Below are 19,939 nucleotides of genomic sequence, written 5' to 3' on the forward strand. Positions count from 1 at the left end.
TCCCAAAGGGTTCACATACTTTTTCTTGCAACTGTATACACACACGCACAATTGTAAAGGGAGATAGTATGTCTAGAGAAGAAAATTGTTAAAGTGAACACAAATAAGTTACAGTGTGTGATAACAAATAAATGCATATGGACAATAAAAATGAGCTTAACACCTTCTGCTCACCAGCCGGTAGTCTCAGTCCTATTGGCCTGCAGGGACAGCATGTCACACACATTCCAACTGAACCTTGATCCCGCTGAGACACATGCTGGAGCTCACCTTTAATAAAACAGCTCGGCTCACGTACAGTCTTGTCGGAAAGCTCTTGCCTCATCATCATCGAGGGTCCGGGTTCAAATCCCACTGTAGGTATTCAAGAACAACAAAAACAAACTCATTACTCATAGGTGAGGTAGCAGGAGACTTAACAGCTTGAATTAAGGACATTTGAGTAACATGACTAAATGAGTAAATGCTAGTATTGTAGGTTAAAAAAAGTCATGTCTAAAAAAACGTCCAAAATGAAATGTATGTCTTTTTAATGGTTTCTTTTTAAACATCCCTTGAAGTGCTCATTATGTGGAGTTGGTAGATCTTCAAATGACAACGTTCATTCATACTTCATATTTTCCACTTAAATAATATAATTGCTGTATCTTTTGGATGTTTTATTTTGCCCACCTTGTAAAACGCAACTATTGGAAACCTTACTACTGAGTTGCTGTCATCAATGAGGAACTGGTTAATGCTGGCCGATATCAGGAAGACAAGATTTGGAGATCACCTGGAGCTTAGGGAAAAGAACTTCCTACACCTGTAGAAATTAAAATGAGTGAATAATACACGGAAATACTCCTACCTTAAACTGTGACGTTCTTTTCTTCTTCTTGATAGCGTTTTTCATCCAGCTACATAAGCATTCATTTTTTTACTTTATTATTATTATTATAATTAAATAGAACTTAGATCTAGTTTTAAGTCCTGTATGAAACTAGACCCTAGCTCAGTGTTACCTCAGCAAACAGTGAAAATAAGTGGATATTGTGCATTATACTGACACGTATCGGCCGTTAATCACCGGTGATTACCCCGATGTCACATGGTATTGAGTAGCACTGTCAAGCATTGATTGACTTAGCATAAGGTACAAAGGTCGACCTCTAGAGGAACCTCCTGGCCCTCATCCTTAACCTTTCACTCATTCCCTTCTCTACATTTCCGCTTGCTTCTCTCCCATCCGCTCGCTCATGGCCTCAGCTTCACGCTCCAGCCCTCCGGACGGAGGCTGGGGCTGGGTGGTGGTGCTCGGCGCCTTCATCTCCCTCGGCTTCTCCTACGCTTTTCCCAAAGCCCTGACCATGTACTTCAAGGAGATCCAGCGGCACTTCAGTGTGTCCTACAGCCAGATCGCCTGGGTTTCCTCCATCATGCTGGCTGTTACGTATGCAGGAGGTGAGATTCTTCAATCTTTCATAAGCACTGCAGGGTTTTTTTTCTCTCAAGCTTGTCTGTGAATACTAATGTGTTTTAATCTTCAATGCTTTAGAAGAGCTGATTTCTTGGTTGCTGCAAGATCCTAGACTGGATTAGTATTCAGAGTATGGTGTGTGTTAGCGCACAGGCAGCGCTCTTTGTTTGTGGAATTTGAAAAAGGGTATGCTGTAAAGTTTGTCATTTTAACAGTATTGTATCTAGACAGAGCTTTAGTTTTATCTGAAGATATGGATGCTATTCGAGATGGTTGTGTCAAGTTCTTCAAGGGTTCTTTGAATCATTAAGTGGACGTAACTTTCTAACGGAGTTTGTACTTGGAACTCTTTCTGATACGGAAACACTTGTAAGCTTTTTTTTGTGTGTGAAATCTTTAACGGTCAAATCAATGCGCTCATAGGGTTATACAGTGGTTTTAACTTTTTTTCTTAAGAGTTTGGAAGCTCATAATGTCATGAAAAAAGTTTGGGAAAAAAAAAATCTGGAAAAATTGTTCCATATGGGATCGCTAAATCTACTCAAAACTTTTACTACAAAAAGAACTTACTGTTAAGTTCTTCATAACATCTTTATGGCTTCGTCTAGACAATGTAGGTTCAAGAGTCTAAATGGCCTATTGTAAATTTTTTAACTGTTTGTTAAAATTGGTTTTAGAAATCAAAAGAAGGACTTTTTTTTGTAAAAAAAAAAAGTGCCAAGTAAAAATTATTTCAATCTGTCTGAATTTATTAAAATAAAATTAAAACAAAGTTATTATTATACTTATTTCTAGATATAAAAAAAAAACATTGTTAACATTGTTAAAACTTGTTCTATTGGCAAGTAATTTTGCTTCTTTCGAGAAATAATTGCTTAAAACTAGAAATTAAACACTTAAAAATGTCTAGAAATATGCATAATAATCTTGTATTTGGTTTTTTGTAATCTTATATTAAGAAATTTTAGATAAATTTGACTAGACTCAAGATATTTAACTACGTACAATGCTTAGTTTAAAAAAATATAACATGACAAAGCAGTAAGAAATGAATGCAATAAAAAAAGTCTAATTAATATTCGATATAACTTCGATATAACGAAGAACATGATTTTCAAGAAAGTTTCCAAAAATTATCCTAAAGTATTTAGTCACATGACCAGGACTCATTATAATAGTTGAGTCTGAAAGTCGAGTTCAGATTGAAGAGCAGTTTAAAAGATGATGATCATGTGATTTTTACTCACCTGCATTCATTTGTACAAACTTTTCCTCTGGATTACTTTTAGTTTTGTGCAATGCTGTAAGTGGTACAATTTCTTTTTAAATCAATAATAAAATTTTTAACTTTATTAATAATAAAGTTTTTATTTTGTGCCTTTACAATCCATAAAAGCATTTAATTATTTTGTCTTACTTTGTGCTTACAGGAAAATGTAATGATAAGATAATCATTAAATAAGGAGTGCGAATCATTAAATGCAGGAAAATAATCAACCAACGTTTTCCCCTTGTAACATTCGTTTCCTTTCAGAGCATGCCTGGAAGTGTTCTGTTCCTCTTAGACCAAATCATACTTTTTATCCAAATACAGTTGTGTTTAACGTCTGTGTGTTGACTGTCGCTGTATCTGTTACTAAACACTCAGAAGTCCTGTTATGGATAATTAATCAACACCTTCTGATCAAAGCTGATTATCATTAAGTCTCCGCCAAATGCAGCGGCGACTCATGGACAACTTTGTAGGCGGGGCTGTTTCACATTAACTTAAAAAAAATACTAATGTTTAAAGTTTAAATGCTTATTTCAGATTATTACTCAGGAGTCTTAAAATAAAATTGTAACCGCTGGATCGTAGCCCTTGTTCTCATGCAGTTACATGCAGTGTCCACAGGAGGGCACAAAAGTGTTTAATCACGTTTTCTTGTATAAGCGTTCCCAAATGATTTGGAACACATTTAAAGATGGCAGCACGCTACACAAATATCCAAAATGTTCATATATACCTGTACATAATCTAACAATCTACACCAATCTAATATTAGCCATGTCGAATGACTATTGGGCATGTTGTGAATCCCGCGAGGTTGCTACTCCTGCAAATTTTAGGATGTACATATGAGAAATCACGTTAGTGCGAGCCCTTCCAGAACCTGAACGCACTGCAGTTTCTACAGTTTGAAAAAAGAAATTTCATATGACACTCCATGAGAATTATCTGGGTGATTTTCACCAGACTGAAATCACCCTGAAAGTGACGGGCTCAGTGCAGTGCTCTATGGAACAAATCTTGATGCTGATTGGACTATATGCAGGCAGGTGGGAGTAACTGCTGAGAACAGTGACAGTTAAAAATTCAGTTTAGCCCTTTGGTGGTGTGTCGCCTGATTGCCGTACGGGACGGAATCTATCCATCTATCCTTCTAGGAACCTCTGTAGTCCAGCTAGGAACCATTGAGACCAGTGGTGACCAATGTATTTATTCCCATTTTATGACCATGGCAAAACCTCTGATCAACATTCACACGCTACGGCCAATTTAGGAACGCCAATTATTTTAACCTGTATGTCTTTGGAGTGTGGGAGGAAACCAGAGTACCAGGAGGAAATCCACCAAGCACAGGGAGAACATGCAAACTCCATGCCCACAGAACTGAGGTGGGAATTGAACCCAGAGCCTGGAGGTGAAAGGTGACAGTGCTAACCACTAAACCACCCTGCCAACCATGTACATATGGCACAATGATCCTTTTATATACAGTATATATATCTGAGCTAAAGGGGTCTGTAATTGCACCACTTTTTTTATTCTATTTTTTAATGAGCAACAAAATTAGTCCCACAAAGAGGCATAAAGCTGCAGAGTGCTAAGGTTTCAGAGAACCATCATCATTAACAGAGATAGAGACAGAGTTCCCCTGTGTAACGGTGACGGCGTGGCCTTCATCATAACGCCCTTGGCTCCTTTCCCAATGTCACCCCGCGCTCACTGGAAGAAAGACAGCAGAAATTCATCACGCACGGACACCACTGCATTTTTCCCCTTCAGCGTCGCTCCCCATGGGAACTCCGTGATGTGTGATGACCCCCGTCTTCCTCAGGTGACTGGGATTTTAGGAGATATTGAAATCCCTCCTGAGGAAATGTCACCTCGCGAAATGAACGCCGAGCCACGCGCTAATCCGCTCTGCTCTTCCGCTGCTCACGTTCAGCAGGTTTTCATAACACAAGATTTATATACATAAAAAATGTTTTTTTTTTAATTTTGAAGAAGTTTCCTAATAAGGTCGCACTTTAGGGAAATATGGCTTTAGGGACAAAAAAAAACAAGCCTTAAAAAAAAAAGGAAAAATAAATATTTCTGATTTACCTTCAGTATATTAAACAACTTGGGGGCACTAACTTTTGCTCTAATATTCTATGCATAAATATATATCATGCATTTTATTTAAGTAAAGTGGCTAATTTTTTTGTGGTCATTACTCGCATACAAATAGTACCACACATAATTTTTTTTTTAATCATTATATATTTCTTTATTTACTGTTGCTTAGAAGTAAAATGTACGTTCCCGCTACACTGTGAAGTGATCAGCTTTACGCCTGTAAATAAGGCTGTTTTTCAGCATATTTTTTGCCTCTGATTAAGCGAAAGGAAGCAAACATCTCCTTCTCGTGTGCCTTTTTTCGCTTCCTGTTGTCTCTTCGAGCGCTCGTTCAGTTGATTAGTGCTTTCGCCGTGCTCATGAAAGCGAGACCCGCCCTACATAATTTACAGCCCAACCACATAATCATAAAAGTTTTACAAGCTTGTAAGCACCCGAAATGAAGGATAACAACAGGCCATTAGCGACTCTGAAGCCGAAATAAATCATCCTTTCAAAACAGAATCTCTGCGAGTGATCATCAGCTTGTTGATTGTGGAGCGAGCTTTTCTCCTACGTGGTGCATCATGGGATCAGACAAACGCACAAACAGCCCATAATGATGGTGTGATTAATATTTTCTAGCTCTACTTCACTGTGGTTCCGTAAATGGCGTCAGCGCAGGATGAGTCATCCGTAATCGACTTTACCAGAACAACAATCCTGATCCTGGTTACTTTAATGTGCTATTTCCTCAGCTTGCGCACAGTACTTAATAATATCAAAAATCTAAAAAGAAATACTAACAAAAATATTTTTAATAGAAATTTTACAGTGCCTCTAGATGGACAAGAAAAAATATGTTTTTTGAATGCTAAACAAGCGGCTACACTCGCAAAATAATCCTCGTCATCAATCAACCATCTGATTTAAAATTATTTGCATTTTAGACTCATACTAAGATTTCATGTGGTAAAAGAAACCCTAAGTCCCGCCTTCTTGCTCTAGGATTAGCTCCCATTTTACCCTTAGTAAAAAATCTAGACAATCAGAGCTGAGCCAGAAACTCCAGAATAACCATTTATAATCCGGAATTTGTCAAAAAAAGATGGGAAGTTTAACTAAGCTAATCCAAAATTAAGCTTGCAAACAAACTGAGAACAAATATAGAGATGTGATGTTAAAAATTGTCTAGCAATAACTATTCTTACACTACATTCTTACACTATTCTTACAGGGTAAAGTTTCTTGAAATTCATATATATATATATATATATATATATATATATATATATATATATATATATATATATATATATATATATATATATATATATCACATTGTATAATTGTGTAAAAGGTGTATAAGGCTTACTTTGTCTGACTTATAAACAAATTCGACTTATGAACTTACTCCTGGACTAGAGCTTATGTCGGTTAAGGCTGTGGGTTACTGGGTTACTGATCGGAAGGTCAGGGGTTCGAGCCCCAGCATCGCCAAGTTGAGCCCTTAAACAAGACCCTTTACCCTATCTGCTCCAGGGGCGCTGTAAGCTGGCTGACCCTGTGCTCTGACCCCAGTTTCCTAATTGGGATATGCGAAGAAGACATTTCACTGCTCTGTAAAGTGCATGTGACAAATAATTGAACATTCATTCATTCATTCTAATTCAGGGAGGGACTTTTTTTGTAAAACTTTTTTTTCCTTTATTATATATATATATATATATATATATATATATATATATATATATATATATATATATATATATACATACATTCGTGTTCCTTTAAGTGCCTTTCAATTGTGTGATTTCCATGTTACATTAGTTTTTCTCACTAACCGTTTTCTGATACTAATAAGGAATGGTTACAGTTGAAAAAAATTATGTTTTATAAAACATATATATATATATTGAAGGGAAAAAATAAATATATATAGTTACTGTAACCATTTCTTATTAATCTAAATAATATTTCCTTATTAATCTCAACAGCCAGACAGTTGAACATGCGATTTATTAGCTTGTGCTCTAAAATTAACTTTAATTAATATTTTCCAATTGATCTTAAACCAAACTCACATTTTTAGGTTGGACATATGTATTTGTCTTACATTTAATTTACCATAATGATTTCCTTTTCATCTTAAACAAGCGCTGAACATGCCTTTTTAATCTTACAGTGAACCCTCCCCCTGCCCCCACACCAAAATGTTTTCCTTTAAGCTGAACATTAATTTCTCATATATATTCTAGTTACAGTATTCTCAAACACTGGGCATAATTTTAAGCTGAATGTGCCTTTTTTTGTTTATTTTTATTTTTTTTAGCTTACATTAAATTTTTACCACTAATTTGACCCTATTAAGTTCAAATGAAGCTAAGAATGTTAAGATGAGCATACTGTGTGTTACATAAACTTTTTTCTTCTAATCCAGCCATTCTCAAATGTAAGATAAATGAAGAATATAATGCTGTTTAAAACTTAAGTTTTTTTTTTTGTTATTAGTTCTGGTTACTTTTTAAAATGTAAATAATTAATAAGAAACTAATTCTTAATAAACAATAAATTAATGGAAACATTGAACCTCATGAGAATTTTTTTTATTATTAAAAACATTTTATTTAATGGGTCTAAATGATGTCTTGCTGAAAACCTGCAATACCCTTAATGCCCACTAGTCCACCAATGCCCAGATTTTGGGGAAACACTGTTGTAAGGTTTTCCTAATAATCTTAAAACATATTTAAAGTTAAACAGGCTAACATTCTTAAATCCCTTTCTTAGATTAAGTTTTCCTTCTTAATATTTTCCAAATGAAACTCAAACAGAATCATAAGATAAAAAAAAACACAAAACACAAAAAACTTTTTTTATATTAAACATGTAACGTTCTAAATGTAACCTCTTCACATTATTTTTTGCTAATAATCTATAAGTATCTGATTTCATGTTAAACACACTATTTCCCTCCATTCCATTACCTTATTTCCACTCATATGTTTTCTGATTAACCTCCAACAAAATTCAGTTTTATCAACACAACACACTTTTTTCTCAACAACTTTTTTTTTTCTATTTGTATGCGCTCATTTTATAATTGCAAAAGCCTTCTTTGACCTTTTGAATCAAACCTGGAATAGCAAACAGATTTGTCCTTTAAAGCTAGATTATACGTCTGCAGTTCCGTCCGTTTTAAGAAATGTCCTTTTGGTAATGATTTGGCCTTTTAACACCGGGTGCCTTTTTTTCTGTCTTTAATTTTCTTCCGAAAAAGACAATCTGACTTGCTGATTGATGTGGATAATTTAGTTGATAATTTTCTTCTTCTGCAGTTGTTTTACATAAACATCAAAGCAATATGAAACGTGATCGTAATCTAATAGGTGTCATCAAAAGTGTTTGCTGCTAAACTCCGAGGCGAAGTAGGATGAGATGAGACGAGATGAGATGAGACGAGATGAGCGCTGAGGCAGTTTCCTGTCATGTCTGTCAGAGATTTTGGGCTTAATGCTGCTAAACAAAGCTATTGTTTTCATCAAATTATGCAAAGTATGATGCAAATAAGACCTTGCCTTCAGTCTTTTCTCCTCTCTTACTTTTCGTCCGTTGATTTTAACCCTTTCGTTTATCCTGTTAATGAAAGAATCACTACAATGTACAATTTTGCCAAGATAACACATTTTGTCATTCCTTTTTACAATAACAGTAATATCATAATTAATTCTCGCATGTTGTACAAAAGAATAGACAGCTCAATGTCACATTAAAAGATTTTTTTCCTTTTATTTATTTATTTATTTAGTTATTTATTTACTTTTTTTTATTTCAAATTCAAAAATGCTTAAGGTTTAATTTGCTTGGATTAGAAATTTAAACCATTAGACCTAAAAACTATTTGTTACAACTATACTCTAGTTCTAATTAGCCCTTCCTTATGTATGTATTTGCCAATAGTGGGTGAATTATAATAAAACCTTAATAATAAAACAATATGTTAAATTAGGAGATTAAGATTAAGCATCTTATAAATGATAAATAAGTTTGTCAGCTCTTACAGGCACGGTGGTGTAGTGGTTAGCACTGTCGCCTTGCACCTCCAGGGTTCGGGTTCGATTCCTGTCTCTGTGTGCATGGAGTTTGCATGTTCTCCCCGTGCTTGGTGGGTTTCCGCTCTTACAAGCGCCCTAATGGCCTCGTCTGTTGACACTCAGCGCCTTGTACAACCCTAACTGTACTAATTTACCGTCTTTCTGTCTGTGTGCAGGTCCAGTGAGCAGTGTGTTGGTGAATCGCTATGGCAGCAGACCTGTGGTTATTACAGGAGGCCTCATGTGCAGCGTGTCGATGGTGGCGGCTTCATTCAGCAGAACCATCACTCACTTGTACATATGTGTCGGGATCATCGGAGGTACAGACACGACTCCCTTCTTTCCTGCGGTCATCACCTTTTTAGATCCTTTAAATCTACTGTATATAAGCTATAGCTATAAACATGCTATTTCCACACTAACATTGCACACTATCAGCCAAAACATGGTATCGGCGTTAAAAAGTCCTTCATCTAGGTAAAAAAGTGCACTTTCAGACAGGATCATATTGAACCATTTTTTAAATAATACTTAATACTTCTTATCTCTTGATCCATGCTTTGTTTTTTTGTAAATATGCACACACATTGATATTTTTTATCAGATTAAAAGAAACTAATTTGCTTAATACAATAAAGAAATATAATTCATTTGCATTTTAAATCAATTTTAAATAAATATTATATGAAGTGAGACAGTATAACGCTGAAAAATGCCCATTTTTGGGGGCACATATAAAATCATCTCTACAAAACATCTGAAGTTAGTAACTTCTAATGGGTCACTTCCATGTTGCATAAACTTCAGAATTTTTTGTATTATATGTATAACATAACATTTTTTAATCAGCACCAATACTGTGTTTTAGCCGTCTACAAGTCAAATTGAGCTGAATTCGGAGGAACCTTTAGTCCCCGGGCTCTGTCACTAGCTGATCTCTCCATTAGGACTTTGTCCATCTGAGTGTCGGAGTTGAGCTCTCTGGAGTGTGTGTAATTGGAGTGTGTATAGGGAGGACCAGAGTTCCACTTGTTTATCGGTCTTCTGTCCTGCAGGTCTGGAGGTTACTCTCGGGTTTCGCACTCGTGTCATGCCTCAGGGAACAGATATCATTCCATGGATCACTTGCTTGTACACTAATTCCTTTGTCTTTTGTTCTGGCTCTCTATGTCACATCTTCCTCTTTTTCCTTCACAATCTTTCTTTGTCTTTTTCACAACCCACCCACTGATTATCTATCTGTCAATTGTTCTCTCTCTCTCTCTGTCGCTCTCTCTCTCTCTGGGTGTAATTAAGTCTGCACTGTCCTGGCTCTTCCCTCTGAGGGAAGGATCGTACGTGCCAAGCTGGTTACCCAGAGCACGTGCCCAGCGAGCCTCATTACCCACCGACAGTCTGCCATGGAGGATTTATGTGTGGATTGAGTGGGCACAGAAGTCCTACTGAGACTCGCGATGACCCTCTTGGTTTCTTTTTATTATTTCGAGGTCACCATCAATGGAGTAATGCTTTTAGCAAAAGGTCCACATGGGGTCTAGGCTTACACCGGACGAAATTAAAAGTCTTTATTAAAAAATTATTGCGATGGCTTAATAAGCTCGGGATGTGTATTACTTTCCATTTTTTGCTCCTCAGGCACATGCTACGGTATTCCAGCTGTTCCGAATTCACTCCACTCATTCATCACTCGGACAGCTAAGCCTTACACTTAGAGATATTCATTTTAACCTGGAGCTATTTCTCTCGTAGACTCAAACACTGAGTCACAGTTCCTGCCGGAGATTTTTGAATTTACTAACACTATACATTCGATTCATGAACAGTGTAAGACAAGATTAATGTACATTATGTATTTTATAAAGAGTTACACAGTTTTATAAGCTTAGAGAGGTGGGCAAGTTACACATTTAAATAAAATTACACCAAGATCGGAAACGAGTTGTGGAAATACCAGGATTTGAACCAACAATCTGATACTCTTGCAATCTGTGACATAATATACTTTAGCCCCATCCTGGTGTAGTGTGGCGATATACTGTAGCTTATAGCAGGTTATGGTTGCTGAACCGCTGTATGTCTAGTTAGTGCTGTCAAAATAATGTAGGCTTTATAGATAATTGGAATACTTCTAAGGATAAAGCTGACCTGTTAGGGCAGGATGGTGTCCATCTCTCTCAGGAAAAAAACTAAATTTCTACAGTATTTATACATTCTTATTTAGCTCGGGGAACGGACACATTCTCAATATGGTGGAACCTGAGTGACGACTTTGTGCAGTTAGCAGACGGTCAGTTTAGCCTGTTTGTCTGCTCCCTGGTTCTGAGATTATGAGCAGTATTTTCCCGTAATAGAGCCACGCTACACTGGGATGGGACCACAGTATATTACATTGCATATTGTAATGGTTTCAGAAGGTTTACGTTTAAATACTGGTTTTGTCACAATTCCATTTTGTGCCCTTGAACATAGATGTTAAACTTGGTATGTCATGGACCTTATTCAATTATATTACATCAATTATATTATAATTCAATTATATTAACCAAGATTTTGATCAACATGAACTTGCTTCCAATTTTGGTGAAATTGGTGAAAATTTGGTTAATTTAAATTTACACTAATTGTTGCAAACATGTAATTTGCTGACCTCTCTAAGCTCATGTTATTCTTTATATCTGATTAAGAAACCTGACCTCGACCCCGTCAGCTGTTCAACTACAGGGCAATATGAGTTGAAATCTTTTCTTAAAACTATTATACCCATGTCTTCATCAGTGAACAGTTTGTAGCCTCAGCCTGGGGAATCAAATCACATTTTCTGTTATACAGTTGCACATTTGACCTTATAGCACAAAGTTATAAAAGGAGTTGTTTATGGTCATGCAAAAGAGCCAAACTGAAGATAAAACGTCTACATTTGTATGAATAACCACATTGTGTAACTCCGTTAGCAGATCGTTATTCTGAATGCATTACGACATTACCAGCATGCATGCTCTATGAAATCTCATAGGAGAAAATGTCATTTATTCCATGTAGAAAAGTTTTAAAGGAATTTTTGCTTATCTCCACAAAAAAGCAACTATAATGAATGGCAGACAGCAAGAGAGCATGAAGCCTTCATTCTGCAGATTCCTGAATGCTGGGAATATATCAATCCAACCTCAAGCTCTCCTTCTTCATATGCGATCCTGTTCAATGAATAAGATGCTCGTTTAGAGAATGAGACAGCATTAAATTGGATTTTCTTTGGTAAAGAGAGTCTAATTTATTACCATTTACCTCGCAGATTCATTTGAGAAATTATTTCAGGTTCTGTTAATGAGTTTTTAGTCGGCAATGTGAAATGAGATGGAACTCTAATGCGAACTGAGTGGGATCGGCCTTAATTTAATCATGTGGAGCGGTGCGGTCGTGAATGGCCTTACTGACTTTGAAAATGGAGCTTGTGTTAACTTCCATCTTAATTTTCCTGCAGGTCTTGGACTTTCTTTTAACCTCCAGCCATCCCTGACTATAATTGGGAAGTACTTCCAGGTCAGGAGGCCCATCGCCAATGGCCTGGCCATGGCAGGTAGTCCGGTTTTCCTCTGCACGCTGGCACCTCTGAACCAGTTCCTGTTTGAACGTTTTGGCTGGAGGGGAAGCTTCTGTATCCTCGGGGCCATGCTGCTGAACTGCTGTGTGGCCGGATCACTAATGAGACCTCTAAATGATGGTAGGGGTGCAGGTTATCTCTTGGTCTCATGTTTTGTGTGTTTCCAGTCTAGCAAATGTGGCTCGTTGCATAATAGTAGATGTACGTTAGAGCTTATTGAACGCTATACAGGACAAATGCAGGATTATGCAACCAACTGTGGTTGTTCCATGAGGTTAGGGATTGATGATTATAAGAAAACTTGTCAGTTTTATTGGTAAAACCTTTTAAATTTTAAGCTGTCGTACAAAAGATATATTTGGATATTGCTGAACAAAAGTCTGTGCAATAATAACCAGCATACTTGCATATCTCTGAAAACTTTCTTAAGTATTTTCCTGTTACTCAATAGTAGGTGGCCCCCGCAGACCCAAGACAAATGGAGCCGTGAAGATAAATTGTTGTGAAAATGAAGCCCAGGTGCAAACCAAAACAAAGAGGTGCTGCTCAAAAAGTGTCAGCTGCTTCATGGACCTGTCTCTCTTCCATCACCGTGGTTTTATCATCTACCTAATAGGAAACATGCTAATGTTCTTTGGCATTGTTGCGCCAATGATCTTTTTGGCACCGTATGCCAAGCACCGTGGCATGGACGAGTACTCGGCTGCCAGCTTGCTCTCTGCACTGGCGCTTGTGGACATGTTTGCCCGGCCAGGCACGGGCATCCTCGCCAACACCGCTCGTGTGAGGCCCAGGATCCAGTACCTCTTCAGCTTTGCCATTACCTACAATGGCGTGTGCCACCTGCTGTGCCCGCTGGCCTCCGGTTATTGGGGGTTGATGGCGTACGCATTGTGTTACGGCCTGGTGTACGGCATGGTGTTCGCCCTGCTTTTCGAGTGTCTCATGGATGTGGTAGGACCGAGCAAGTTCTCCAGCGCCGTGGGACTCGTCACGATCTTCGAGTGCTGCCCGGTTCTGCTTGGACCACCCATTGCAGGTTGGTTTAGTGGATTGGTGGTATGTAAATGTGGGTAATATTATAATCTGCCATAGCTTCTGGGGGAAAAGGCTTTGCATGATATTAGTTTATTCAATTATTGCCACTATTTCAAGAACATCACACTAAACAAACCACAGTAGACAAAATATATTTTAAAAAACCCTCAATACAATTTATATCCCAAAACAAGAATGAATGAATTGAAACCATAAAAGTAATTCTTGATTAATAAAAATTTATGATAAGTCAATTAAATTTTATTTATATAGCGTTTTAACAATGGCCATTGTCTCAAAACAGCTTCACAAAAATGAAAAGAAAATTTAAAAAAGAAAATTTAAGAAAGTGTGTATGTGTGAGAAAAATGTGTCTAGATAATAATGAGATGAATGAATAAATGAATTATGTAATAATAATAATAATAATAATAATAATAATAATATTTAAAAAACAATATTGAAAGTAAATATTATTGCGGTTGGCTAGGAAATCTTGTTTTAAAGTTTTTATAATTTTTTTAACAATAAAAAAGCCCTACTGTTTCAACAGAGAATAAAAATATGTTGCGGTGCTTGTATTTAGACTGTTTCCAGGAAACTTAGGCCTTTTTATTCAAGTGAACAAAAGAAAATCCTTCAAGATGCCTAATTCAGATTTCTTATTCTACTTGTTAACTTTCACTATTAAAACTTTTAAAAGTGTGTTGAAGTATTAAAAGGCAATCAACTTATGTAGAACTTTTCTAGATATGCGAACAAAGCGCTTTACAAAGTGATAAACGACAGAAGGTGTTTACTTATTTGTTTTTTTTCTTATTGTCATTTCCTCCAAAGAAAAAGGTCACTTATATTTCAAGATGGCAAAAAGAAACTAAATTGCGCTTGAATAAATCAGTCTGTTATCTCTCTCTCTCTCTCTCTCTCTCTCTCTCTCTCTGTGCTGCATGCATAACTAATGGAAGAACACAGGACAGGGTGGGAAAGCTTTCCAGGGTATCATTATTGTAAGACATTCCAGCAGAATTGGATTATGGTTGGTAAGGGAGGCACCGTGGCGGTACACGTAGGGCCTCAGGAAAATGTGTGAGTGTGTTTGTGTGTTTGTGTGTGTGTGTTAGCGGAGAGGGCGGAGGAGGTGGTGAGGGTGAGGCCGTAATTGGTCACGGTTATTTAGTGCTGCAAATCGTCCGCAGTCGCTCTGGCTTTCTGGCCGCGTGAGGATTCGCTTTCGTGTGTAAATTACAGCGAGGTTTTTCCAAAGCGAAGTAGCTCTGAGTGTAATGAAGTCTCCTTACGCTTTTCGCTCATTCCGGCCCTCGGTCCCTTTCGGCCAACAGACGCTAAGCTGGTAATGCTGCCAGTGCCACCTCAGCTGCTCTACTTCTATCATGTAATGGGTCTGAGTAATCCGAGTGTGTGGGCAGGTTAAAATACTGGATGAGTAGATATTAAACGCACAATCCATAGAAATGCTTGCAATCAAATGTCATTTCCCATCAGGTATCAGCATATATTTTAAAAATTGCAAAAAAAAAAAAAAAATGAAGGAAATTCATTGTGTGTTTAACGTTTGTCCAGCACGATGGAATTTACACTGTAGACTTTTGCTTGATGTGTCTTTAGCAGCGGTCAGTCCGTCCTCTGAGCAACGGCCCAACTCTCCGAGGTAAGAGCACATTAAAGACAGCTGAGCCAAAGGTTATTCTGGCCCTCCTAGCTTCGCTTGCCGTGTGTGTGTGAGGGGGGATTTCATCTTCCCTTGAGCTCAAGATAATTTAATGTTTCATGTATTTCCAGAGATCACATCTGTGCTGACATACTTTTTTTTTTCCTAACTGGGATTTAAAGAAAAAAGGAGAAAAGAACACAGTTATCTCAAGCAATCATGTTTTTGTCTAAGGGATTTGAAGTAATTGTTTCATAAAATACCAAGAAGAAGAAGAAGAAGAAGAAGAAGAAGCCATTTCACAGCCTGTCTTGGATTTGGTATGAAGACCAGCTGATTGAAATGAGATGGAGGAACACTGGGAACACTATGATTTGTATAGATGTGGGCTGGGAGTTTAATTGAAATAATATGGACTCAATGATTCACCACATCTGTTTTACTTGGAGCTGAGAAGCAAAGACCCACACATGAAAGCAAAGATCTCAACGTTGGTTCTGTTTCATACAGCAGTTTCTTGTTCAAACTTCGACTCTTCGTTCTTGTGCCATTCTGATTCGTATCAGGCAAACTTTGTCACGCAGGACCTGGCAACCCGGTCTGCTTCTAGTTTAATGAGGCAGAAATATCTGCGCCTCATTGATCTGTTGTGAGACCTTGGTTCTGAGACCGGTGTTTAATAGAGTAAATATGCACCGATGTGTGCTTCCCCCCCTTCCTTCCTCTCTCACACTCACAGTTATTACGTCCCGCTATAGCGTGTCTCCTTTTTACGTGTAGACTTTATGTGCCACTCCCCAGAACCTCGAGGTCAGCCTAATGAGGAAGAAGATAGGAAATGGCAGTAATTAGCCTTTCGCTTTCCCATATTTTAATGAATCTCGGTTCATCCCCTCACTCATTAGACGCCCTGTGTGATCATTAAGCAATGAGTACACATGCGAGAGGAGGAGAAAAAAAATAAGGCAACTTTAACAGATGGACTGGAATGACTGCCGCGCCAATCAAGCGCCCAACTTAATGAGGATTCTGGACATCAGCGCACACCATCCCCCTGAAACACGGCACGCCACGATCAATCAAAACACGGGCACTGATGTTGTTTGGGGTGGTGGAGACTGCGGGGCACGGTGAAACTCCCCCATCATCATCTTCACAGAGGAAGGACTCATTAGGAGCAGGGTTTTAATTGGTTTGGCTGCCCTGAAAGCTGACCTTCGGCTCTGCGGTGCCACCTGTTGGCCAGTCTGCTTCTGCGTGAGGGCAGAAGGATGATAGAAATATTTTAACGCTAGACATTTCCGAGGTCTTTGATGCACTAGGCCCATATTTAATTATCAATATGGATGTAATATGGTTTTCAGCAGTCTGTAAAGTTTTCCTTCAGTATGAGTGAAATGAGTAGGTTTGATGTTTAAAATTCGTCGGCTGACTTTTCTAATTTTGTTTGAAAATATTTTTTTTTTTAGTTTTCAAAATATTTTTTAGGCATAGATGAGACATTTGGGCCTAATTTTTATTTCTCAAAAGGAAAGAAAAATCCCATCCTAAATCTCACTTTCATGTTTGAGAACAGGTAAGCATCTCAGTTAACTACTCAGTGACAAGAATGCTATGTGCTAATGCTAAGGCTAGATTTGCTGTTTATTGACTTTAATCTCACACTGTTTTTTTTTCCAACTTTTTTTATAATTCAGACTTCAATCTCAGAATTTTTTACTTTTTTTCCTCAGTTTATCTCAAACTTCTGATGTTTTTCTCTCAGAATTCAGGGTTTAATCTTTTTTTTTTAACCTCAGAATTCTGACATTGGTCTTACAATATTAATTTTTTTCTCAGAATTCTATTATTTGGTGAAAATTTTGACTTTAATTTTAGGATTTTAATTTTCTTGTAGTTTTTTTGTTTTGTTTTTAAGTTATTATTATTTTTTTTAGATCCAACGTACAGTACCAGTCAAAAGTTTGGACACAAGTTGAGATTAATTTTACATTTTACATTTTAGAACAATAGAACACTGGACCTTTAAAAAGTATAAAATACAGTGGAACCTCGGATTACGAGTAACACGGTTTACGAGTGTTCCGCAAGATGAGCAACGAATTTTAATAATTTTTGACTTGAAAAACGAGCATTGTCTTAGTTTACGAGCACCGAGTATCATGTTTTACGCATGCGCTTCTTGTTTTGACACCGAGCGTCACGTCATCACAAGTGAGCCAACGGTTTTTCTCTCGCTTGCAGCGGAATTGTAGGTAATCGTCTCTCCTGCTGGGTGAATACACACACACACATTAGCGGAGAGACCGCTTTTAAAACCGTTTAAAAATTAGCAAGGAACATCGCTAGTCACACTCGCCTGGGCGCATACTGACAGGATCACTACTGTAAAGTAAAACAACAACAACAACAACAAAAAACAACAACAAATTAAACAGCTCCTTACCTTTGAAAACAGTTGCGACAGAGAAGAGTTTGTGTGTTTATTTGGCAACCTGAGAGAAGGGGAGATGTAAAGCCGAGACCTATCGTCTCCCCTGCTGGGTCTTAGTGCTTGCATTGTTTTTGAGTGTGCGTGTGTGTGTTTGTTTGGCAACCTGGGAGAAGGGGGCTGTAAACGCGAGCGAGCCCCCCTTCAGCCCCCCTTCTCTCAGGTTGTTTTCAAAGGTGAGGAGCTGTTTAATTTGTTTTTTGTTGTTGTTGTTTTACTTTACAGAAGTGATCCCGTTAGTATGCGCTCACGCGAGTGTGACTAGGCATGTTCCTTGCTAATTTTTAAACGGTTTTAAAAACGGTCTATCCGTTAATGTGTGTGTGTGTGTGTGTGTGTGTGTGTGTGTGTGCACGCACATTTTACACACACACGCCCTGCGTGCACAAACGGAAACACTTATCTGTCAGGATTTAATTAAAAAAAAATTTAAGGTAAAGTACAGGTAATTTGTTTTATTTTTATTTTATATTTTGTATTAATTATTTTTATGCATTTATTTTTTTGGGCTGTAGAACGAATAATTTAAGTTTCCATATTTCCTATGGAAAAATTAAATTTGGTTTACGAGTGTTTTGGAATACGAGTCCGCTTCTGGAACGAATTATGCTCGTAATCTGAGGTTCCACTGTAACACATATGGCATTAGATAATTAAGTAACAAAATATCAGTAAGTTTTTTTTTTGACTCGAAGGTCAGCTGTTCTGGAACATTTCTTACAAGAACAGTATTGTCAAGACCATACTGTAAAAGTACATTTGCAAAATCCATCAAGCACCATGATAACACCAGATCTGGAAGATCTTTCCAGAAAAGCAAGACTAAAACTTACCTCTGCTAACAAGTAACAAACAGCACCTTAGATTAGAGCCATTATGAAGACTTTATAGAGCATAAAGAGCAGACACATCTCAATATCAACTGTTCAAATGAGATTATTGCATATTTTAGATACCTTAAGCATTGTTTTACAGTGTAGAAAGAAATAAACATCAGGAGAGACCATGGAATTTAAAGGTGTGTCTAAATTTTTTTACTGGAAGTGTAAATGTGTTATGTAGTTCATACATCTTTGTGTAATGACCTGAATGTCTGTCGGGTATTATTTTATTAAACTAAAATTGTACATTTTACCAATCACTAAAACTATAGTTTTTGTACAATAAAATGGGTGACTCTAGAACTAACCAGAGCATTAGAACATCTTGTATACTGTATATACTTTTTTCTTGGCTTCTCTAATCAAGCAGAAGTTAACATGGCTCAGCATCTGATGCTTCTCTTCGAAAAAGTTACTCTTAGAATTCTGATTATTTGGTCATAATCTTCAATTTCAAAATTTTTACTTCTTTTCCTCTGAATTCATGTAGAATTTGACTTTAATCTCAGAAATCAGACTTTACTTCTTTTTAATTTACTTTTTAAGTTAATCCTGATTCTCTCCAGTCCCATTAACCCATGCAGTTACTACTGTAGGGATGTTGTGGGTAAAATTACTGCATGGACAAACGTCTTTACTGGATAAAGTTCTAAACACAAGGAATCACTAAAAGACTACCTTAAACTGACACATTTTAGCTAGATGCATACTGGACCCTAGGAGTTGATCATGACTGTATCCCAGAATCTGAAGGTGTTACTAGGAAATGAAACATTCACATGATGCTTAAACCCATCCTTAGACTTTAAACCCTGGCTTAACCACTTGCTGTTTTTTTCTACAGGTGCACTAGTAGACATGTTTGGCGACTACAGCTACATGTTCTACATGTGTGGCGCTGTGATGCTCACTGCTGGCCTTTTCCTCTTCGCCATGAACTTCTACAACTACAGACGAAGAGACACGATTCGGCACGCCCGAGAGAAAGGCGCTGAGCTGGCCGAGAGGAACGTGCAGAATGAGCTACTGAATGGAGATACCAGGACTAATGAGCAAATGCAGGACGGAGATGAACAAAGTCAGGGCATGGATTGTGGGACACTTGAGGTCAGATCAGAGATGGAGGACATCCCTTTATAGTATGATACAAGGGATTTAGTAAAGAATGGATGGGTGTGATATGTACATGGTTTAATAACCATATAGCCCCATATGGCATGTTTAAGTATTGTATAAAGCCTTTCTTTGATTCGTCACCAAATGGCTACAACTCCAATAAGGAGTCCAGTGCATGTTGCCTATTAAAGGATTAAATGTGATGCACGAAATATTTACATTATGTAGT

At 37.4% G+C, this 19,939-nt stretch overlaps 1 protein-coding gene across 1 annotated transcript; it reads left to right on the plus strand.

The window, feature by feature from the left end:
* The first annotated feature begins 1,238 nt into the window (after positions 1-1,238).
* On the plus strand, positions 1,239-19,734 carry LOC128511405 (monocarboxylate transporter 2-like). Its single transcript, XM_053484254.1, has 6 exons — positions 1,239-1,443; positions 9,094-9,237; positions 12,396-12,635; positions 12,970-13,554; positions 19,439-19,605; positions 19,657-19,734. Exons 1-6 carry the CDS (start codon positions 1,239-1,241, stop codon positions 19,732-19,734), a joined length of 1,419 nt encoding a protein of 472 aa, XP_053340229.1.
* The last annotated feature ends 205 nt before the right edge of the window (positions 19,735-19,939 follow it).

Source organism: Clarias gariepinus, chromosome 23 (assembly GCF_024256425.1).
Source record: "Clarias gariepinus isolate MV-2021 ecotype Netherlands chromosome 23, CGAR_prim_01v2, whole genome shotgun sequence".
Classification (NCBI taxonomy): Eukaryota; Metazoa; Chordata; class Actinopteri; order Siluriformes; family Clariidae; genus Clarias; species Clarias gariepinus.